The 24,522-nt window shown below is 42.2% G+C and overlaps 1 protein-coding gene across 1 annotated transcript in view; it reads right to left on the minus strand.

Annotated features, from left to right (window-relative positions):
• LOC126412452 (RNA-binding protein 28) overlaps positions 1-24,522 on the minus strand; it is a 119,393-nt gene that overhangs the window by 83,431 nt on the left and 11,440 nt on the right. Inside the window, exons 2-3 of the mRNA XM_050082060.1 lie at positions 23,988-24,121; positions 11,948-12,116 (exon numbers count right to left, since the gene is read on the minus strand). Of these exons, the coding sequence (XP_049938017.1) occupies positions 11,948-12,116; positions 23,988-24,121 (303 nt within the window). The remainder of the gene's footprint in view (positions 1-11,947; positions 12,117-23,987; positions 24,122-24,522) is intronic.

A 24,522-nucleotide genomic window follows, 5' to 3' on the forward strand; every position in this document is an offset into this window, starting at 1 on the left:
AAAGGGCTTTACAACTTTGGAATTAAATAGAAATTTATTCAGATAACTTACACCATCAGTAGATGTGTCACTTTGTACCAAACAACCTCAGGTTTCACATATAAGTGTGAAGTGTCATTTTGATTTGATATGACTACCATTTGTGATGCGGCAAACACCCAAATAGTAATTAATTTCTTCCCACGTTCATTGCACAAGTTACACCCGATTTTCTGGAAAGGTAGTATAGACGCGATTTTTCAGGTTGGTGGTGGTTGTTGGGATGTTGAAGGGGGACTAAACAGCAAAGGTCATCAGTCCCGCATTCCAAAAACAGTCGAGACAAAGTCGCAGAGCAGATAAAACCCCAAGGGGAAGGAGACTCCCCCCCCCCAGGCACTAAAGAACACAAATTAGGCAACGAACACTACGGAAAAGAAGAGTACAGACAAACACCAGACAGAAAGAAACAGAAGAAAAGAAGATGGCTGGAGACTGGTTGACTGACCACAAGAACAAAAAAACGGAAAGAGTCAACCATCTGACGACACACCAAAACAGCAACAAATATGGAGAGACGAGAGGACAAAAGACACAGAAAGGGAAAGGTGCAGGACCCCCCTAAATGGATCCATAAAAAGGATTAGCACGGATAAAATGTAAAACATCGTCAGCCATGGAGGCATCGTCGCATAAAATCAAAGGCAAGGCGCCCAGGAGAGTAAAAGTCTGCCGGAGGGTGCGCAGTCGGGGACACTCCAAGAAAATGTGGGCGACTGTCAGCCGGGACCCACACCGACACGGGGGGATCCTCCTGACGCAGAAGATGGCCGTGCGTCAGGTATGTATGGCCGATGCGGAGCCAACACAGGATGACAGAGTCCCTGCGAGAAGACCGCAGGGAGGAGCGCCACACATCAGTCGTCTCCTTGAAAGCCCGCAGTTTATTAGGTGCTGTCATGCCTCGCCACTCAGCAGACCACATCCCAAGCACCTTACGGCGCAACACCAGCTGCTGATCGCGAGCCGTGAGGCCGATCTCCAAAGCTGGGGCGTCGATCGCCCCTTTGGCCAGCCTGTCAACACGTTCGTCCCACGGGATGCCAACATGACCTGGCGTCCAAACCAAGACCACCGAACGACCAGAACGGGCAATGGCGGAAACAGACTCCTGAATAGAGGACACCAGAGGAGAAGAGGGATAGCAGCGGACGATGGCCTGAAGGCTGCTCAGGGAGTCACTGCAGATGACGATGGACCTACCTGAGCAGAAACGCATATGCTCAAGAGCGCGCAATATGGCCACCAGCTCTGCAGTAAAAATACTGCGGCCAGCTGGCAAGGAGCGCTGCTCAACATGGGCAGCGTGAGCAAAAGTGTGGGCAGTGCGACCATCAACCAGGGAACCATCAGTGTAGACAGTCTCACAGTCCGAGAATGAGGCGAGGAGCGCAAGAAAACGGCGACGGAGGGCCACAGGCGGAACCGAGTCCTTGGGTCCCTGTGCCAAGTCCAGACGGACGGACGACCGGGACAAACACCACGGAGGCGTAGGTGCACGGACCCGGAAGGGAGGCAGAAGAGGGAATGACCCCAGTTCCGACAGCAGAGACTGCACGCGGACAGCGACGGAAAGCCCAGACCTAGGTCGCCGTTCGGGCAGATGGAGGACCATGGCAGGGAAAAGCAGGCGACGATTGGGATGGCCTTTTTCAGGTTGGTTAAATTGTTTGGTAGGGGAGCAACATACACATGGTCTTTAATGAAACCCCAGAGAAACAAATCTAGTGGTGTCCAGTTTGGGCAGCGATGTGACCATGTGACCTAAAACTTCCATGAGGAATCTAGCTGGTAGTAAACAATCCTGTCTCAGTCATTTTCATCAACCTGGGGAATTAAAAAGTTCTCAAGCATATCCAGATAAACACTACCAGTGACAGTTTTCTCCATGAAGAAGAAAGAGCAATACACTTTCAATTTGGAGGTTATTTAGCATATTCAGTGCAAAATTGGCACCAAACAGTTGTTGCAGAGTTTGTTTCATGAAACCAAAACACACAGCGAGCACACTCCACACCAGTGAAAGTAGCCATTTTTAACAGTGCATTACACTGGCACTCTTAGTGGCAAAATGGGGTACTCATGTACTACATGAATCAAACTTGAGGTTGTTCGCTAAAAAACGGCGCATCTACTGATTCTGTAAGTTATCTCAATAAATTTTTATATCAGTCCAAAGTTGTAAAGTCCTTTTTAACTCATCCTGTATTTGTGCAAATGTGGTTTTCTTTGTTTTATTTTGAGTTGATAAAAACAAGACAATGTAGTATCATCTTTATCATTTGAGGAAGGCCTTTGCAGTGCTTTAACAACCACTTCATCATGATTGTGCATGGCCCTTACTGTAAAAATGATAATAAATAATTATTCATTATAAACCAACTCTGTAATATGAATCAAAGGAAGTGTTAGTAGTTCTCTGACCATCAAAAGATACAGGTTGTTTACTGTACTGATCAAGTCACAAAGGACTGACATCAGTTGTTAGTGGGCACTCTTTAAATAAATGGAGAACGTTGAAAATTTTTGCTAGGCCAGGATTTGAATCTGGGTCTGCTGTTTACAAGGCAGTTGTGCTGACCACAGTGCCATCTAGACACAATGGTCACCGCTGCTGCACGGACTACCCTTGCACGCCTCCCGTCAGACCCAGGTTTTCAACTTATCCATACACTACTAACGTAGCACCCTTTGCCCACTGTCCTCATTACTCGCAGCATTTCACTGATTTCCATAAGAGTTCGAGCATGGTGCACATCTGCACTGAAGTGATCAATTGGTCATCCTCACCTTAATTATTTATATGTTCTTTCAGACATGACCGAAAGAACAGACACTCTTTGATCCCACAGCCACTACGAATGTGTCAAGACACAAAGAAAGTATAGGTGTGGATAAGTTGAGGATTCGGGCCTGACGCAAGGCGTACTAGAGTAGTCCATGTAGTTGTAAAGATCACTGTGTCCAGGTGGTGCAGTGTTCGACATGCATCTCGCTAGTAAGCCAGAGACCCGGGTTCGAATCCCTGTCCAGCATAAATTTTCAACTTTCCCTATTGATTTAATCAATTCCAACAAGCAACTAATGTCAGTCATTTCTTTGTGTATTGATTCATAGTGACTACAGTATCAAAATGTGTCTGTTCTTTCAGGCATGCCCAAAAGAACAAAGAACACATACATAATTAAGGTGAGGATGACCAATAGATCACTTCAGTGCAGATGCACACCACACTTGAACTCTTATGGGAAATGGCATGATTAATGAGGATAATGGGCAAGGGGCACTACATCAGTAGTGTTTGGATCAGTTGAGAATTTGGACCTGACAGAAGGCACATTAGGGTAGTCCAAGTAGCTGCAATGACCACTGTGTCCAGATGGTGCCATGGTTAGTGCATCTGCCTAGTAAGCAGGAGAGTCCGCTTCGACTCCCAGTCCAGCATAAATTTTCAACTTTCCCCAGTGATTTAATCAATGCCTATTGACAGCTAATGTCAGTCATTTCTTTGTGTCTTGATTCATAATGGCTGTGGGGTCCAAATGTGTGTGTCCTTTTGCAAGTGTCCATCTGAAAGTGACAGATTCGAATTTTTATATTACTTGTTTATTAATCTTTATTCATCCAAGGATCATCTCACAATGATATAGGATTTGTAAAATTTATAAAATGCATATTGATAAGGCAAAACATAAGCCCCCCATACACATAACAAGTTTTATGAGGATACAACAGGTACTGTAGTTTATGAGGATAGGACAGGTGGCCAGCTGTGGCCTTGATTTAGAAGCCATCCTTGGCTTTGCCTTAATGAACCAGGACAATCACAGAAAACCCAAATTCCTCCTGAAATTTTGTCCAAGACTTTCAGCACTTCCTTACTACTGTCCAACATCAAAAATTTCCTATTGACAACAACATGTTACACAAACAACCTTATTGTGCTGCTGATCCTACCTGATGAAATACTTATGCATACTGAGAACATTTAGCAGTCTTATTGCACTTCATTGGGGCAGACCCAACATTATGTTTGTTTCTGTGGGACATTTGCCATCCAATAAAGCAAGATGGGTTCTATTAACTAATTTTCATTGAGCCAATCCATATTTGCAAAGATACTTCATATTCTCATACCTTGATTAGTAGTAGACAATGTTAGACAGCGTTAAATGCCTTTTAGAAATCTAGGAAGACACAATCTACCTGTTCATCTCCATCTATTGTTTGCAGGATGTTGTGTATGAATAAAGCAAGCTGTGTATTTTCCTGAATCGTATTGATCCTTTGAAAGAAACTCATTTTACTCCATGAACAACATACCATTTGAGATTAAAATACGCTCTAGGCTCCTGCAACAGATGGGTTTAGTGATACAGGTTTGAAATCCTATGCATCCGATATTTCACCCTTTTTGCAACCAGGAGTGGCATGCACTTTTTTTCAGTCATGCGGGACTATTCGTTCTGCAAATTCTGGATAAAGATAGATACAAAAGGAGTTAAGTCTGTGTATTCAATGTAAAATGTAACTGGAATTCTATGGAGCTTGGTGCCTCATTCGATTTAAGCAGTTAACTGTTTTGCGATACTGATAGTTTTTATATCGATATCATTGACTCATATGTGATGTTGTAATACACCGATACAGCAGTATATTCATGCTTGAATACCTTTTTAAATGTGTAATTTAAAATTTCTACTTTCTACTGTCTTCAGTTTCAAAACCAGATGGATCCATAAAAGATAGAATGGCAGGTTTGCATCTCATCACTGACTTTACGTATAACCACAATTTCCAAAGATTTTCTGACAGATCTTTCACCAACACATGACTGTGAAAATTACTGTAGACTTCACACATAGCCCTTATTACAAATGCATATGTTTTCATTGACTTTACTCTGCCAGTTTCCTTGCAGTCTCTTTTGTGGCAAGAGTGCAGTAGTAGTTTCTGTCTTCATAAAATTATCTGAATTGAACCACTAACACAGGGAATGGCTTTGAGCCAAAGACATCACAATTCAAAAAAATCATTTTAGATCATTTACTATCATAAGAGAACTGCACCCAGCGGTTCTTATCACTGCTACCATGAATTTGGGGCAATGGACAGAAAATACACACAGGGTGATTGCACCTTATTGGCCACGGATGTAACTGACCGATTTGAAACCTATGAGGATTTCTCGCACATCTTCTTGGTAAAATATTGGTCAGAAAGATATAGGAAAAGGTATGGAAAGTAGTTTTAAATCTGGAAGCTTATAAATGCATATGAGGCACTTTACATTGAAAAATACTTAAACAGAGTAAAGCACCAGAACCATGATTTATTACAGCAGTATAATGCAAATTTTAAAAAACATGTAATACCTAAAAAATCAAAGAGAAGTCGATTACCATTCAGACAGAAATTCACATGATATTTCTGGCAGTAACCAACAGATTAAATTTGGTGAAAAAAAGATAAAAGCATACATACTGGACATAAATCATGTATGTTAGCTCACAAAACTGGATACAAACAAAGAAGTTACGTGCCATCTACATCTGCATAGATACTCCACAAGCCATCATATGGCACCTACAAATGCAGAGGCAGAAAAATGTCTGTTTACGTGCTTCTCTATGAGCTCTTATTTCTCTTACCTTGTCTTCAAGGTCCTTATGCTAGATGTATGTTGGTGGCATTAGGACTTTTCTGTATTCTGTTGCAAGTGTCCCTTCTGTAATCTTTCTCAATACTGTTTCACGAAAAGAACATCGGCTTCCCTCCACAGATTCCCATTTAAATTACCGCACTCACATGTTGGTCAAACCCACTGGTAACACATCTAGCAGCACAAGTCTGAACTGTTTCGAGGTCTTTCTTCGAGCTGGTAAGTATTCCAAACTCTCCAGCAGTAGTCAAGAATTGGTTGCATTAGTGTTCTACAAGAAGTCTCTTTTGTAGGTGAGCTACACTTTCCTAAACTTGTCCCAATAAACCGAAGTCGACCATTCAACTTTCCCACTACTGTCCTTATGTGTTCGTTCATGAGATCTCTATTGCAGACAGAGGTGAGAATTGAAGCTTGTGACTGCCAAACAGGAGAATACGATATATTATGACTGGTGGAGAGAGATAGCTACCAAATGGAATGCAGATGTCATAATGTTCCTAGTGACAAAACAATAAGAGCAGGAGATGCCAGACAGCAAGTTGTATGAATGATAAAAAAAAAACCAGTCACACCCAAGAAGAGGCCCATGCATCTGGTGAGCACAGTCACTAAGGCTGTTGAGTGAAACATAAACTTCGGAAGTTGTCCACTAAAGAATCTAAAAGAAGCTCTAAGTCAGAAACCATAGGTATAAGGCAGTAAGCTGTCCCAATTACAAATGGAGGTGCCACACTTTTTGTGACAATGGATACAGTCACTGGCTTAAGTGTAATACACCCTTGACCAAAGTATTGCGCATCCTACAAATTTTGCAATTGTGCATTATCTGTAACAGTAAAAAATAAACCCTTACGTTTAAAAAGTAGTTTGTCAGCAGAAACAATAATCCACCTCTAAGCCGCCAATAAAATATCTTGTGTCACATAATTCATCATTTGAAAGTTTTTGTGTGTACTAATCAGTTCGCTACATCCACTTGTTGCGGACACATATCACTAATCTAGTGCTCTTTTCCTGTTTAAAACTGTAACATTGGTGATACTGCGGCACTGTGCCTACAAGAAACGAACTTAATTTAGAAAAGCGACCACAGATAAAGCTTTTGCATGAGCAAGGGAAATCACAGGTGGAGATTTCAAAAACTGTGAAATTTTCACACTGATCTATACAATATGCTACTGAGAGATTCACCGTCTGCATGTTAACAGGCCTAGAACCAGGCACAAGAGGATTACAACACACCGTGAGGACCAAAGCCAAAAGCTTAGTTGTTTAGCAGTCTTTTTGTTGTGCCTGTCTGCAACTCAGCATCTTCACTATATCATGAGTAGCAAACTACCCTTTTCAAAAATTAATCTTGAAGACAATGGGGACAATCTGGTGTGATGAAGTGTGGAAACAAATTGAATGGATATTGATATTTTCCTGGAATAAGACACATGTTATAGAATGTGATAAAAACATTCGTTATATGTGAAGAAACAATCTTACTAAGTCACTGCATGACGTCTTATTCCACGAACAACTGTAGCAGTCAATATTCATGGATGCCTACCAACAGATCAGGGAGGCATAAATTATATGTTATTGCTGTACACTGTCACTTCAAAGTACTCAAAGCAAATTCCTTAATAGGTAAAGTGAGATGTCTATTATCGAGCATATTCATAAAGATTATCTGATGAAGATTGACAAGCCTGGAAACCTACTGTCACACAATACACATCAGTTCAGAGGCGACAAATGGAAAAGATTTCTCAATGAAACAATCAGTACACAGATTCTCATTCCCAAATTCTACACAAAAGCAAATCCATATGAGTGAGTGTTAAGGGAGTTTGAACTGTTTTAAATGCTTATACTGTTCCAAAAAAACAAGGCACAATGTTTGATTATTTGCATCGATTCAAAGAGATAATAAACGATTTGCCATATTCATAAACATTTTTCTCACCATGACAAATATTATTTAGAGAATAAGGAACAAGAAAATGGACTGAAACATTCCTGCAGCTTGTGCTTGATACTTTACTGTGAGGTCGTGAAAGGGTGATATATCAATCACCTTGTCACTTCTTGACAGTGAAGATAGAGATGTAAACACCCCACAGGCTGATATGAATACCTCACATGATATTATAGGGAGTGGGATGCCTTTGTCTTCCTCTGGCCTTTGAACTGACTTATCCAGCAAGTTATAGGAAACCTACAGACGAATAAGGACTCTGAACCATGGCAAGAATAGAGTAATAAAAATCTTCCCCATGCCTACTTACCTAACAAGAACCATACACACACACACACACACACACACACACACACACACACACACACACACTGACTCTGGCTGCCTGTGCCAGGCCGTGAGTTGCAGCTCATGATGGGAGAAGAAATCTGGGTGATGCAACATGCACGTGAACTTATGGAACACACGTTATGCTGGCAACAGAGGGGGCATTTCAACTGGTAAACTGATGGACTGTTGATTCAAATGCTTGACATAATAGAAAATGAACACATTTGTCAAGCTTGTGAACAACCAATGCCAGTATATAGTTTAATAGGATGTTATGGGCACTGTCATTCACCAAACAGTGAGAAGTATAAATTAATCACAGCTAAATATTAATGCTATTGAATTAATAAAATTATAGGAGAGAAGCCTGCAAATAATAGCTGTAAAAAGCTACTATTTGATATTGGTGACAAAGATGATTTTGCCCCATCATTGCTTTTCCTGATTGGTTTAAAGAGGGGGAAGGCACCAAACTGCTATGTCATGGTCATCAGTCCCTTGCTTTTCCTGCCATTTACTTGTGGGTACCAGGGTGAGCATCAGGGCAAAGACTTCTATCAGCCAGACTCACCTCCCCAAAAACAAGGTGTGTGCAGGAAAAAGAAATTCAAGGTAAAGAAATTCAATGCTCAGTAGTACTTGACCAGATACGAGCAATTATGCTGTATATGCAGTGTGAAGACAAGTAATATGAATGTCTGCAGCAGTAATTGTACTAACACTGCAGAAAAAGACAGATTGCTACTTACTGTAAAGAAGACACGTTAAGTTGCAGACAGGCACAATTAAAAGACTCTTACATAAAGCTTTTCGCCACAGCCTTCATCAGCAAAAGCACACACACAGCATTCACACACACAAGCAAGCACACCTCATATATCACTGCCAACTCCAGCATTTTGGGCCAGAATGCAACTATCATGTGGGATGCAAGCAGCAGTCTGGAGAGGGCAGGGAAGGAGAAGGCATAGTAGTGTATGGGTGGGGAGAAACATGAGTGCTGTCTGGTGGACTGTGCAGGCACTAGAATACCAAAAGGCGCAGCACCAGGAGGTTGTAAGGCAGGGAGGTGGGGAAAAAAGGAGTAAAAAATGAGAGGAGTGGTGAAAGACAAGACGGATGTGTTGGCAGAGGGTGGAAAATAAACAGGGTGGGAAATGAGAATGGGGAGGAATGATAGGGCAGAGGCAGTGGAAACTGTTGGGTAGAGAGTGTGGGGACAGCATGTTACTGTAGGTTGAGACCAGAATAATTATAGGAGCAGAGAATGCATTGTAAGGATAACTCCCATCTGTGCAGTTTGGAAAAGCTGGTGGTAGAAGGAAGGATCCAGACAGCTCAGGTAGTGAATCAGCCATAAAAATCAAGTGTGTTATGTTCAGCTGCATGTTGTGTAACATGTTGGTCTACTTTGCTCTTGGCCACAGGTTGGTGTTGGCCGTTCATCCTGGTGGACAGCTGGTTGGTAGTCATACCAATATAGAAAGCTGTGCAATAATTGCATCACAACTGATATATAGCACAGCTGCTTTCACAGGTGGCTCAGCCTCTGATGGGTTAGGTAAGCCTGTGAAAGGATTGGAATAGGAAGTGCTGGGTGGGTGGATTGGGCAGGTTTTACACCTGGGTCTTCCCAAGGGTATGACCCTTGTGGCAAGGGGTTGGGATTCGGAATGGCATAGGGATGGACTAGGATGTTGTGGAGGTTGGGTGGGTGATGGAACACCACATTAGGAGGGGTAGGAACTATCTCGGGTAGAATGTCCCTCATTTCAGGGTATGATGATAAGTAATCAATGCCCTGGCAAAGGATGTGGTTCATTTGTTCCAGTCTAGGGTGGTACTGGGTGATGATGGGGACACCCCTTTGTGGCTGGTTCCTGGCGGTGGTGGGAGGATTGGGGTTATGAGGGGAAATGGTGTGAGAGATCTGTTTGCGGACTAGGCCAGGGGGATAGTGCCTGTCTGTGAAGGCCTTGGTGAGATCCTCAACGTACTGAGCAATGGAGTTTTTGTCACTGCAGATTCGCCATCCCCAGCTGGCCAAGCTGTATAGGAGAGATTTTTTTGGTGTGAAAGAGGTGACAGCTGCCAAAATGCAAGTACTATTGGTGGTTGGTGGGTTTAATGCGGACAGAGGTGTGGTTGGAGCCATCAGAGAGGAGGTGGTCAACATCTAGGAATGTTGAGAAGGACCATGTGAAGAGAAAAGGTGTTGAGGTTGTGAAGGAATGAAGAAAGGTTGTCTTGGATCTTAGTCCAGATCATGAAGATCTCATCAATTAACCTGAATCAGACAAGAAGTTTGGTGTTTTTGGAGGGTAGGAAGGTCTGCTGTAGAAGGCCCATAAAAAGGTTGTCATAGGAGGGTGCCATGCATGTGCCCATGGCTGTGCTGTGGATTTGTTTGAACACATCCCCTTTAAAGGAGAAGTAGCTGTGGGTTAGGATAAAATTAGTAAGGTGTATGAGGAATGAGGTAGTTGGTTTGGAGTCTGAAAGACGTTGGGAAAGGTAGTGTTTAATAGCAGTAAGACCATGGGCATGAGGGATGTTGGTGTATAGGGAGGGGCATCAACAGTGACGAGTAGAGATCCAGCAGGTAAAGGGGTGGGGATGGTGGAGAGTTGGTGAAGGAACTTGTTGTTGTGATGTGGGAGGCTACATTGCAGGCAAGTGGTTGGAGGTGTTGGCCAATGAGGGTTAAATTCTTTCAGTGGGGGCACAACAACCAGCACAGTGGGTGTCCACAATTGTCGGGTTTGTGGATTTAGGGGAGCATGTAGAAGATGGGTGTGCGGGATGTCACAGTGGTGAGGAGGGAAACAAGATTCATGGGAGAGGCTCTGGGAAGGACCTATGGCTTTAAGCGGGGACTGGAGGTTGTGTTGGCCTTCTAGGATGGGCTCACTCAGGCAGAGTTTATAGGTAGAGGAGCCAGATAATTGGCGGAGGCCTGCTGCCAGGTAGTCACTGCGATTCATAACAGTGGTGGAACCTTTGTCTGCAGGTAGGATAGTTAGCTATGGATTCATTTTGAGGTCATGCATGGCAGTTCTTTCTTCTACTGAAAAGTTGGTGTCCTGAGGAAGGGACCTGGGGAAGGATGGTGAGGCGAAGTTGGAGGTAAGGAATTCCAGTGGGCAGTTACATGGGGCGGTGGATCACAGTTGGATGCTGGTATTAACTGGAAGAGGCAGGGTTCAATGTTGGAATTAGGGTAGTTACAGTTGGAGGGATTGGTGGCAAAGAAGTGCTTCCACTGCAGGGATTAGGAGAAGGAGACTATATCTTTGACAAGTCCAGCATGGTTAAATTTGGGTGTAGGGCTAAAGGTGAGGTGCCTTGTCTTTCCATTCATTTCTGCAGGCCAATGATTGGCAACTTCCATCCCTCCATACCTAAACTGAATATTTGTTCCAACTTCGGCGATTCTAAGCACCATCACCTTTCTCTCCAATGATTATAGACAGCACATCTTTCCATAACAATATTCCTTGTGCCAATGGCCAGAGAATTAAAAGAGAAATATGGCACTGATTTTTTGCAGTCAAGGTGTGTTATCCACCTTGATTGCAACAAATCACTGTCACATTCCTCTTTTAATTATGACCACAGTTGATTCTTTTTCTGTACATGTCAGTATCTAGATAAAGTTGATAAACCAGAATTCACATACTGCTCTTCCAAAACACAAACACAACATGTTTTTGCTACTGCAATTAGGCGAGTTTGTAGCCATTAAGGGCTAATCAGACATAAATTTTAAAATATTTTAGAAGTCTAGTAGGATTATAATTTGTTGGTTACAAAATAACTGTAAAATAAACACACATTGTATGTGACACAAGTAAGATAAACCAATCTTTTTTTTTCAAAATATCCTGGAGCTCAAACACAAAAAAATCAAAAAAATTGTAAATATGAGAAGTCTCTTACACACTCACCCATAAAATCTAAGTTATTACACATTTTAATTGCTTTTTCTGCACTTTCTTTCCTTGTGAACTGTACAAATCCACACCCTACTGGAGAACCATCTGGTCTCTCAAGTAGTTTCACTTCTCTAAGGTCACCATATGCAAGTAGAAGTTTCTGTATATCTTCTCTGGATGCCTGGAAAGCAATGAAATATATACTGTTACTGCTGGATTTTCTGAGTGTAACAAACATTTGTAATAAATGTCTAGATCTACATAAATACTCTGAAAGCCACATTACAACATACGGCAAAGGCTACTTTACGGTCCACTATTATTTTCCTCTTTCCTGCTCCACTGGCAAATGTCACGTGATCACGCTGACAAACCGTTACCAGGAAGAAACTGCCAGTAAACCTCTACACAATTTTCGTCACAGTAACATCATGAGAAGAACGTGTGAAGCAGTAATAAGCTGCTAGACTCTTCTTGTAAAATGCATCTCAGAAAATCAACATCAATAACCTTCCTTGTGAAAAATGACTATTTTATAATCTTCCACTGGAACTGGTCAGAACGGCTCAAGAGGAAGAGCAATTGTCGGAAGTCTCCATGTGAGCTCAAATTTCTCCGATTAGATCTCCATGGTCTTTAATGTGATATACATAGGAGGAAGCAATACATTGCTTGACTCTTCTACAAATGTACGCTCTCAGAATTTTAACAGCAAACCACAGTGTGATGCACAACACCTATATTGTAATATCTACCACTGGTGTTCGTTTAGCACCTCCATTATGCTCTTGCATTTATTAACTGAACATGTGACAGACCATGCTGCTTTTCATCTGGTCATCCCTGTTTCCTCTATCAAATGAATATGGTAGAAATCCCAGACTGACGAGCAATGCTCAATTATTGATCAAATGAGGGTTTGTAAGCTGCCTTCTTCATGGATTGAGTACACTTCCTGAGAATTCTTCCAATGAAGCTCAGTCTCAAATAGTTTTATGTTGTTTCACTTTAAATTGCCCTCTATGCATACTACCGGATAATTTATGGATGCAGATACTTTCAGTGACTGTCTACAATCTTATAATGACATAATATGGGGTGGGTGGGGTGAGCAGAATCCATGTTGATTCCTACAGAGGAGATTTTCAGTCTCAAGAAATGTCATACTAAGAGAGGATAAAACATGTTCCAAAACTGTGTAACATAGCAACATCAGCAATATAGGCCTATAGTTTTGTCGCCTGTTCAACAACCCTCCTTGAAAACGGGAGTGGCTTACATGTTTTTCCATTCACTGGGAATGGCTTGCTCTTATAGCAACCTACAGTGCACTGCTGTTAGTCAAGGAGCAAGTTCCGTCACATACTCTACTTTGAAACATTTAGGTATCCTTTCAGGTTCAATCGCATTTCCTTGAGCAATTTTAGTTTGTTTTCTGTTCCTTGATCATTTATTTCAACATCTGTCATTCTGCTGGTCACAAGGCAGTTTAGAGGAGGAACTGGAGAATGATCTTACTCAATGAAAAAATTTTGGAACAAGGAATTTAGTATTTCAGTCTCTCTCTGTCATACTCCTTTTTGATGTCATTCCCCACTATTATGCTCACAGACCATCTATGTAACGTAACAGATCGATACAAATAATTGAAGAATGTGATACATATCTTTAGCAATCACGCTGATACATCTATTCACACAAATGCAAAAGCTGAATAATACAACTTTTATTTTTCACTAATGCTGACTACTATTCTTTAGCTTATTTGTAAGCATAATCAACATCACTGTTACTGAAATATGTAAAAGATACAGATGTTCGCCACACAAACACTATTATGTTTCTCTCTCTCTCTCTCTCTCTCTCTCTCTCTCTCTCTCTCTCTCTCTCTCTCTGGTTATAATAGAGGGAAACATTCCACGTAGGAAATATATATCTAAAAACAAAGATGATGTGACTTACCAAATGAAAGTGCTGGCAGGTCAACAGACACACCAACAAACACAAACATACACACAAACATACACACAAAATTCAAGCTTTCGCAACAAACTGTTGCCTCATCAGGAAAGAGGGAAGGAGAGGGAAAGACGAAAGGATGTGGGTTTTAAGGGAGAGGGTAAGGAGTCATTCCAATCCCGGGAGCGGAAAGACTTACCTTAGGGGGAAAAAAGGACGGGTATACACTCGCACACACACACATATCCATCCACACATATACAGACACAAGCAGACATATTTAAAGACAAAGAGTTTGGGCAGAGATGTCAGTTGAGGCAGAAGTGCAGAGGCAAATATGTTGTTGGATGACAGGTGAGGTATGAGTGGCGGCAACTTGAAATTAGCGGAGATTGAGGCCTGGTGGATAACGGGAAGAGAGGATATATTGAAGAGCAAGTTCCCATCTTCGGAGTTCGGACCAACCTATCCGAGATCATTACACAAAATATATGTTGGTGGCAGTAGAATCATTCTGCAGTCAGCTCCAAAAGCAGGTTCTCTAAATTTTCTCAATAGTGTTCCTTGAAAACAATGTTTCCATCCCTCCAGGGACTCCCATTTGATTTCCAGAAGCATCTCCATAATACTTGAGTGTTGTTCAAACCTAACAGTAACAAATCTAGCAGATCACCTCTGAATTACTTCAGTGTCTTTCTTTAATCCAACCTGGTCCGAATCCCAAATACTCGAGCAGTACTCAAGAATAGGTCGCACTAGCATCCTATATGCAATCTCCTTTACAGATGAACCACATTTTCCTAAAATTCTCACAATAGACTGAAGCCAATCGTTCATGTTCGCCACTATAGATGAACCACACTTTCCCAAAATTCTCCCAATAAGACGATCATTCGCCTTCTCTATCACAATCCTCATGTGTTCGGATGCTCATTTCTTATGAGCAGCAGATTTTGGTCTAAGGCATGTTTCTATGCCTAACACATTGTTTCCTAATGCAGTAGACATCATCAGTTTTACAAGGTGGAACTTTAGACAAAGAAACATGCCTTAGACAAGGCCTAATGCCCATTTAACAAAATTCACCACGGATGCAAGTATTGGCCATGAAAGCCAGCACTATATAAAAATACTTTTGGATTATAGGTGACCACTCACAAAAAAGCAGAAGCACTTAGTCATCGATAGGCGCACATAAGAAGAGAGACACACACACACACACACACACACACACACACACACACACACACACACATATGAAAAGTTAAGATGTAAAAGGTTAACATCACAAGATGATTCTTCAATTGCTCAAGGTAAATTTTTGGATAAGGGTTCCAGAAAAATTTCACAAGAAATCCTGTCACCGGCACTTGTTCTAACTACCGTATTTACTCGAATCTAAGCCGCACTTTTTTTCCGGTTTTTGTAATACAAAAAACCGCCTGCGGCTTAGAATCGAGTGCAAATTAAGCGGAAGTTCTGAAAAATGTTGGTAGGTGCCGCCACAACAAACTTCTGCAATTGAATATATGTAGCGCTACACAGGCATGCTTTGCAGGCACAAAGATAAATACTGGCGCCGAGCCCTCTCCGTCAGTAAATATATTAAAAAAAAAAAAGGTGGCAGACCAGCTTTTTTCTCCGCCTCGAGTTTTGACCACTGCATTTTCATACATTATGCAACGAAGTAAATACAAATTCCGTATTGTCCATCTTCGAATGTAGCACCATTTCAATGTACTATGAAAATCCGACTGGCAAGACTGTTTTTTCCTACCTGTGAGAAAAGATGGTTCCTTATAGGAACTTTTATGAATTGTGAATTCCATGCAGTATTCCCTTCACCATAAGAATAATACCAATATAAACATTTTGCCATGTATTCTTTCGTGTTTGCTGCTAACTCATTTAAATCCTGTCTGCCTAATAAACTACGAAACTAGAGTGAGACAACAGCAAACGCAGAAGAATGTACATATCATGTCATGTTTATATTCGTATTATTCTTATGCCAAATAGTGATACAGTCAAAAATGAAGCACGGCAATTGACTAGATTTTTAAATCTAAGATGACTCTAATTTCAGTGCAGAATGTAATGTACTAAAGAGGCGTCTGCAAAGATTTTCAAACGGAGAAAAATTTTCGCTAAACTCTCATTCAGAACATCTTTTATCATACGCTGTCTATTATTTGGTTCTTGTTGATCATTATCAAAGAAAGCAGCAGTGTAAGTAATAACACAGCAGTCTCTTGTCATTGTTTCACTAATGAGACGATTCCTCTCTTTTTTTCTTTTTTTTTAAATTGTAAGCGGTGGTAGCGTGCACAAAAGCAAGCCATGCCGCGAGTGGCAACAGGTCGTAAACACTCATTATCAGAATGCGACAAACAATGCATGACACAGTACAGTAATGCATTTTCAGCTTAAAGTGACGTAAACACTTATAACAAAGAGAACGGAACTTATCAGATCAAAGAAAAATAAGTAATCAATTCAAACCAGACGAAGTACGCGGAAAAGGATGAGTACCCGTATAAATACGGACGGAGCACCTGACGCATAGCAATGGCTACCTGGTAAAGCTTAACTGCTAAGCTTACGACTCGAACCAAACTACTGTAGCTGTATCATCATTCATTCGACCTAAATTGTGTCTCATATTACAATGGAGCAACTTTGTTTCGATTTGAATTTCGAGTCTCAAATTTCAGAGGTGCGGCTTAGATTCGGGAAAAATTTTTTTCCTTCATTTCGAGTCTCATTTTTCAGGTGCGGCTTAGATTCTAGTGCGGCTTAGATTTGAGTAAATACGGTATGTGAGGCTCACAGGTACGTCGTTGAACTGAAATTCCCTTGATTCTCATAAACTGATGAAGTTTTTCTGTTGTGACACTGCATCTTTTGACGGAGGTATTCTGTAAAGTATGCTCATTCCACCGAATAAAATTTACAATAGGGGCACTGGCATTCTGGACGAACTGCAGACTGGCATGATGAGAAAACTGTTACACACTACACTTTCCGTCAAAGCCCTTTTCAGAAAAGAAAGGAAAACACACACACACATACACACACATTCACACAAGCAGGCACACCACCTGCACGCATGTCCGCTATCTCCAGCTGCTCCAGCCAGACTGCAACAGCTAGGTTGAACAAAAGCAGCAATCAGGAATGGGGCAGGGAAGGAGGAGGGATAGCACAGTACAGGTGGGGAGAGGGAAGATAGCTGTCTGGTGGAGCATGGAGAGACTAAAAGACAGCATTATGAGATTGCGGGGAAGGGAGGGGGGGGGGGGGGGCAAATGTGTAGCGGAGAAGGAGAGGAGCAAATGAGGAAAAGACTGGGGGATGCTTTTGCACAAAAAGAGCACACTGAGGATGAGAGGACATGAACTGGGAGGAGATAATAGGACAGAGGGGTTGGAAACTGCTGGGTGGAGCCTGTGGTGACAGTAGGTTATCGTAGGCTAATGGCAGGATAATTTTGGGAGCAGAAACTGTGTTGTAGGGATAACTCCCACCTGTGTGGCTCAGAAAAGTTGGTGGCAAAGTGGAGGATCCAGATGCCCAGGTCGTGAAGCCGACATTAAACTCAAGCATGTTATGTTCGGCTGCATGTTGTGCAACAGGATGGTCCACTTTGCTCTTGGCCACAGTTTGGCAATGGTTATTCATCCTGGTGAACAGCTAGTTGGTAGTCACACCCATATAGAAAACTGCATCACAGCTGGTATATAACATAGCTGCTTTCACAGCTGGCTCAGCCTCTCATGGGGTTCGGCAAGCATGTGAAATAACTGGAATAGGAAATGCTGGGTGGGTCAATTGGGCAGATCTTGCACCTGGGTCTTCCACGGGGATATGATCCCTGTGCCAAGGGGCTGGGATTGGAAGTAGCATAGGAATGGACTAGGGCATTATGGAGGTTGGGTGGGTGATGGGAAACCACTTTAGGCAGTTAGAGAAGCATCCTAGTAGGATGTTCCTCATTTCAGGGCATGATGATAGGTAATCAGTGCTTTATGAAGAATTTGTTCCAGTCTAAGGTGGCAATTGGTGGCAAAGGGGACACTTCTTTGTAGCAAGTTCTCAGGGGTGGTGGGATGCTTGGGTGTGTGTGGGATATGGCACAGGAAATCTGTTTGCAGACTAGGCCTGGGGGGAGGGGCAATGGGGAGGGGGGGGGGGGGTAGTGCCTGTCTGTGAAGACCTTTGTGAGATCTTCAGCATGGTTGGCAAGGGAGTGCTTACCAATGCAGATATGCCGTCCACAGGTGGCCAGGCTGTATTGGAGGGATTTTTTGGTGTGGAAGGTATGGCAGCAGTTGAAATACGTGTACTTTTGGCGGTTGGTGGGTTTAATGGTGACAGAGGTGTGGACAGAGCCATCAGAGAGGAGGAGGTCAACATCTACTTAGTTGGCACACTCGATTAAGGAGGACTAGGTGAATCAGACATGAGAGAAGGTGTTGAAGTTGTGAAGAAATGAGAAAAGAATGTCTTGGTCCTGGTTCCAGGTCATGAATATATCAACAATGATTTTGAAGTAGACCGGGAGTTTAGGATTTTGGGAGATTAGGAGGGTTTCTTACGGGATGGCCCATAAACAGGTCAGCATAGGAAGGTGCCATGCAGATGGCCATGGCTGTGTCACAGATTTGTCTGCACACCTTCCCTTCAAATAAAAGGGAGTTGTGTGTTTGGATAAAGTTGATAAGGAATATGAAAAATGAGGTAGTGGGCTTAAAGCCTGAAGTATATTAGGAGCAGTAGTGTTGAATATCATAAGCTCACTGGGATGAGTGGTGACGTAGTATAAGAAAATGGCATCAACAGTGATAAGTAGGGATCCAGGAGGTAAACAGGCAGGGATGGTGGAGAGTCAGTAGAGGAAGTGGTTGGTATCATTAATGTACAACTTCACTTAAAACTTCCGGGCTGATAGGCCGTGGTCGAAGTATAAAACTGCAGTTCGCCGCTTTACCTCCGAGGATGTCTCCCACAGTCGGAGACGAAACGTCAGGAGAGAGTTTTATACTTCGACCACGGCCTATCAGCTCGAAAGTTTTAAGTGAAGACAATACCGCCCGTGAAAGCTTACATTGTATGATTAATGTACAACGCTAGATCCTGGGCAACTGATTGTAGGTTTTGTCACTGACGGCCAAATTTCTGTCAGAGGAAGCACAATACCTAACGACAATAGGGTGTCCAGGATTGTTGGGTTAGCAGTTTTTTTTTTTTTTTTTTTTTTTTTTTGAAGGGGGGGGGGGGGGGGCATCTAGAATGTGCATGTGTGCGGTGTCATCGGGAAGAGGAAGGAAATAGCTTCAGGGGAGAGGTTCTGGAAAGGCCTAGCATTTTAAGCTGGGACTGGAAGTTAGGGTGGACTTTTGGGATGGGATCACTCTTGCTGAATTTATAGTTGGAGGAGTCAGACACCTAGGAAAGATATCCCCTAGATAGTCACTGTAGTTCATAAATACAGCAATGGAACCTTTGCCTTTAGTTGAGTATCTGTTCTGAGGTTGTGTACGGCTGTCTTTTCTTCTGCTGAAGGTTTAGTGTTCTTAGGAAGGGACTTTGGGAAAGATGTTGAGAAGGTAATAAATCCCTGGATGGCAACAGGGGATCGTTAGGTGAGAGGATCACGGTTGGATGGTGGAACAAACTGGGAGAGCCAGGTTTCAGTGTTGGGATTCTACATCTACATCTACATCTACATCTATACTCCGCAAGCCACCCAACGGTGTGTGGCAGAGGGCACTTTACGTGCCACTGTCATTACCTCGCTTTCCTGTTCCAGTCGCGTATGGTTTGCGGGAAGATCGACTGCTGGAAAGCCCCTGCGCGCGCTTGAATCTCTCTAATTTTACATTCGTGATCTCCTTGGGAGGGATAAGTAGGGGGAAGCAATATATTTGATACCTCATCCAGAAACGCACCCTCTCAAAACCTGGACAGCAAGCTACACCGCGATGCAGAGTGCCTCTCTTGCAGAGTCTGCCACTTGAGTTTGCTAAACATCTCCATAACGCTATCACGCTTACCAAATAACCCTGTGACGAAGTGCGCTGCTCTTCTTTGGATCTTCTCTATCTCCTCTGTCAACCCGACTTGGTACGGATCCCACAATGATGAGCAATACTCAAGTGTAGGTCGAACGAGTGTTTTGTAAGCCACCTCCTTTGTTGATGGACTACATTTTCTAAGGACTCTCCCAATGAATCGAAACCTGGCACCCTCCTTACCAACAATTAATTTTATATGGTAATTCCACTTCAAATCATTCCGCACGCATACTCGCAGATATTTTACAGACGTAACTGCTACCAGTGTTTGTTCCGCTATCATATAATCATACAATAAAGGATCCTTCTTTCTATGTATTCGCAATACTTTACCTTTGTCTATGTTAAGGGTCAGTTGCCACTCCCTGCACCAAGTGCCCATCCACTGCAGATCTTCCTGCATTTCGCTACAATTTTCTAATGCTGCAACTTCTCTGTATACTACAGCGTCATCCGCGAAAAGCCGCATGGAACTTCCGACACTATCTACCAGGTCATTTATATATATTGTGAAAAGCAATAGTCCCATAACACTCCCCTGTGGCACGCCAGAGGTTACTTTAACGTCTGTAGACATCTCTCCATTGAGAACAACATGCTGTGTTCTGTTTGCTACAAACTCTTCAATCCAGCCACACAGCTGGTTTGATATTCCGTAGGCTCTTACTTTGTTTATCAGGTGACAGTGCGGAACTGTATCGAACGTCTTCTGGAAGTCAAGAACAATGGCATCTACCTGGGAGCCTGTATCTAATATTTTCTAGGTCTCATGAACAAATAAAGCGAGTTGGGTCTCACACGATCGCTGTTTCGGGAATCCATGTTGATTTCTACAGAGTAGATTCTGGGTTTCCAGAAATGACATGATACGAGAGCAAAAAACATGTTCTAAAATTCTACAACAGACCAATGTCAGAGATATACGTCTATAGTTTTGCGCATCTGCTCGATGACCCTTCTTGAAGACTGGGACTACCTGTGCTCTTTTCCAATCATTTGGAACCTTCCGTTCCTCTAGAGACTTGTGGTACACGGCTGTTAGAAGGGGGGCAATTTCTTTCGCGTACTCTGTGTAGAATCGAATTGGTATCCCGTCAGGTCCAGTGGACTTTCCTCTGTTGAGTGATTCCAGTTGCTTTTCTATTCCTGGGACACTCATTTCAATGTCAGCCATTTTTTCGTTTGTGCGAGGATTTAGAGAAGGAACTGCAGTGCGGTCTTCCTCTGTGAAACAGCTTTGGAAAAAGGTGTTTAGTATTTCAACTTTACGTGTGTCATCCTCTGTTTCAATGCCATCATCATCCCAGTGTCTGGATATGCTGTTTCGAGCCACTTACTGATTTAACATAAGACCAGAACTTCCTAGGATTTTCTGTCAAGTCGGTACATAGAATTCACAGAACGCTTCACGCATAGCCCTCCTTACGCTAACTTTGACATCGTTTAGCTTCTGTTTGTCTGAGAGGTTTTGGCTGCGTTTAAACTTGCAGTGAAGCTCTCTTTGCTTTCGCAGTAGTTTCCTAACTTTTTTGTTGAACCACGGTGGGTTTTTCCCATCCCTCACAGTTTTACTCAGCAAGTATCTGTCTAAAATGCATTTTACGATTGCCTTGAACTTTCTCCATAAACACTCAACATTGTCAGTGTCGAAACAGAAATTTTCATTTTGATCTGTTAGGTAGTCTGAAATCTGCCTCCTATTACTCTTGCTAAACAGATAAACCTTCCTCCCTTTTTTTATATTCCTATTTACTTCCATATTCAGGGATGCTGCAATGGCCTTATGATCACCGATTCCCTGTTCTGCACTTACAGAGTCGAAAAGTTTGGGTCTGTTTGTTATCAGTAGGTCCAAGATGTTATCTCCACGAGTCGGTTCTCTGTTTAATTGCTCGAGGTAATTTTCGGACAGTGCACTCAGTATAATGTCACTCGATGCTCTGTCCTGGCACCCATTCTAGACATCTGAGTGTCCCAGTCTATATCTGGTAAACTGAAATCTCCACCTAAGACTATAACATGCTGAGATCAAGTTGGCTTGGGACAAGTGTTTTCATTGCTGGAATTGGAAGAGGGAGAATAGGTCAATTTGGGTGTAGGACTGAAGCTGAGACCTTTAGATAGGACTGAGACTCCTGCCAGGCTGCGGTTTTTGGTGGAAAGATTAACAATGGTGTTCCCAGATCATTTTGGCTCTAGATTTGGTGTAGTGTTGTAGGGAGTTTTGGGGGATGAGTGCGGAAAGTTGTAAAGGTCAGCTAGGCAGGGTCTGGGCATTATGAGGGGTTGACGAGGAGATACACTGTGGGAAGTACAGGGGTTGGATAGTGGCAACAGCAGGGTATCATCAGGTTGGATAACTTACTACGGAGGTGGTATCAGGAATGCTGGTGCTGGAGAGCAAGGGATTCAGTTTCAGAGATGTGATATATGAACTAGATATTGCACGGAAGAAGTATCTTGCGGAGGGAGCAGAGGTAGTTCTGGGAAACCTATGCCATGGAAATGTGTTTTTGCAGCACCAGGTTTGTGAGGGAAATGGTCTGGCAGAATCTGAAAAGGTGAAGGTCATTGTGATAAGAGTGGTGGGATCCATAGAAAAGAATTTTTATAGTTAGGTCAATGGGGTTGATTCCATGGTTCAGGTAGCATTTAAGAAATAAGATGAGTGACTGGGTATTAGCCAGAGAAGGGATTCTTTGCTGAAGTGGTCCAGACAGCTGATAGGTATTCTTGCTTAAAGGAAATTGCTGTAACAAAGGGATCACCTTCAGAGGAGGGCAGGTATCCAAATAGAGAAGGAATTAGCATATTTCATCAAAACATAAGAGGTATTAGGGATAAATGCTTATAGATATTGACTCTGACGTTATTGGTTTATCAGATTACCACTTAAATAATTTGACAATTCAGAGGCTTCCTTTACCAGGATACAGATTAGCTGGCTGTTTTTCAAGGAGTTCTTAGCAGAATGGGGGGAGTGGTCATGTACATAAAAAACAGTATTCCATTTGAGTCCCTAGGTGTATCACGGCACTGCATTGAACAGGTACTGAATGTTGTGCAAGGGCAGTTGAATTTAGTGAAACTAAACTTCTAATTGTTGTTGTTTATAGGTCCTCAACTCTGACTTCAGAGCATTTCTGTTCAAGCTAGAGAGGGTTTTTGTTCACTTTATAGGAAGCAGCATAAATTAGTTATATGCAGTGACTTCAGTATTGCTTTTGTATGTGATTGTGTAAGAAAAAGGATTGTAGCGGCACCACCGTTTAAGATAGGGGAAGCTAGTTTTGTGTGATATTCGAAGCAGACTCTGCGTCGGCCTCAGAGCGTTGAACTAATGACCTGCTGTGGACTGAGACAATGTTGCCCCATCTGTTGCTGCGTGTAGCCCGGCGGTGTGACACACCTCACCGTCCAGGAGAGCTGCCACACTTGAATGAATCTCGTTAGAAAATGACACCTATTTATACTTGGCTGTGCGCCTCTGTTTTGCCAAGCACACGGTTCGCGTCATGTACGCATAACACTTAGGTTGGCCAGTGGCCCTCTTCTGCCTGTGACTTGCACCATGGCAACTGCTGTGTGTGCCCTCTCTGGCAGTTCTACACCCCTGTGGAATCTATTTGCCTTTGCAACTGCTGGTATGCGTAACTTACTGCAATCCGGCCACACCTGGCTGTATCTCGTGCTCTGAATATTGCACAAAACTAACTTTCCGTATCCTAAACGGTGGTGCCGCTACAGTGTGGATTTAAGCAACTACTTCAACTCACTGCTATGAAACCACAAGTTTCATTTTGTTACAATTAATGTGACAGATTGTATCCTGGTTATAAATTCAATAGTGTATAAATCAACGCAATAGCACAATCATACTCTACAATAATTAATACTCTACTATAGTTAATAGTCTGCATCATTGAAAAAGAAACAGAAACTGACTGCTTGTTACAGGCAGCAACAAAATAGTTTACATGACTTGTCACAAAAGCTATAATACTGTTATGAAATACCTTAAATGGCAAGTTTTTTAAAACAATCCTTCCAACTTTACTCTTTGGTTTCCATTTCTTCAAATCTTTGTTAATGAGGTTGGTTGACTTTTTCTTCGGCTTAAATGTTGCATTCTTCGATCTGATCTTCCCTTCTGAAAACATTCACACACATATAAACGCAAATGCAAATTTTCAAACTCATACTATCTTTATTCAAAATATGAAAATGAAAATTGCAATCTACACATTAGAAACAAAAAGAAGTTACTCTCATGGTATATCTTTCACAAAACAAAGGTATATTATTCATGATATCATCAGTACCGGGACAGTAAGAAATTCTTATATTAACATAGTATACTATGATAACAGGGGATTTTAATTCAAAAGAATTACAAAAAATAAAGAAATTTCTTCAATGGAAAACTTTCGACATGGTCCAGAAATTAAAGTGGTCACCTGTTAGTACTACCTGCAGAAAAGAGAAGCATGTTTGTCCTCCTTTTAGCTTTAATCTAATACAACAATAATTTGGTGAGGAGCAAATAGGGCT

The sequence above is a fragment of the Schistocerca serialis genome, chromosome 7 (genome assembly GCF_023864345.2).
Source record: "Schistocerca serialis cubense isolate TAMUIC-IGC-003099 chromosome 7, iqSchSeri2.2, whole genome shotgun sequence".
NCBI lineage: Eukaryota > Metazoa > Arthropoda > Insecta > Orthoptera > Acrididae > Schistocerca > Schistocerca serialis.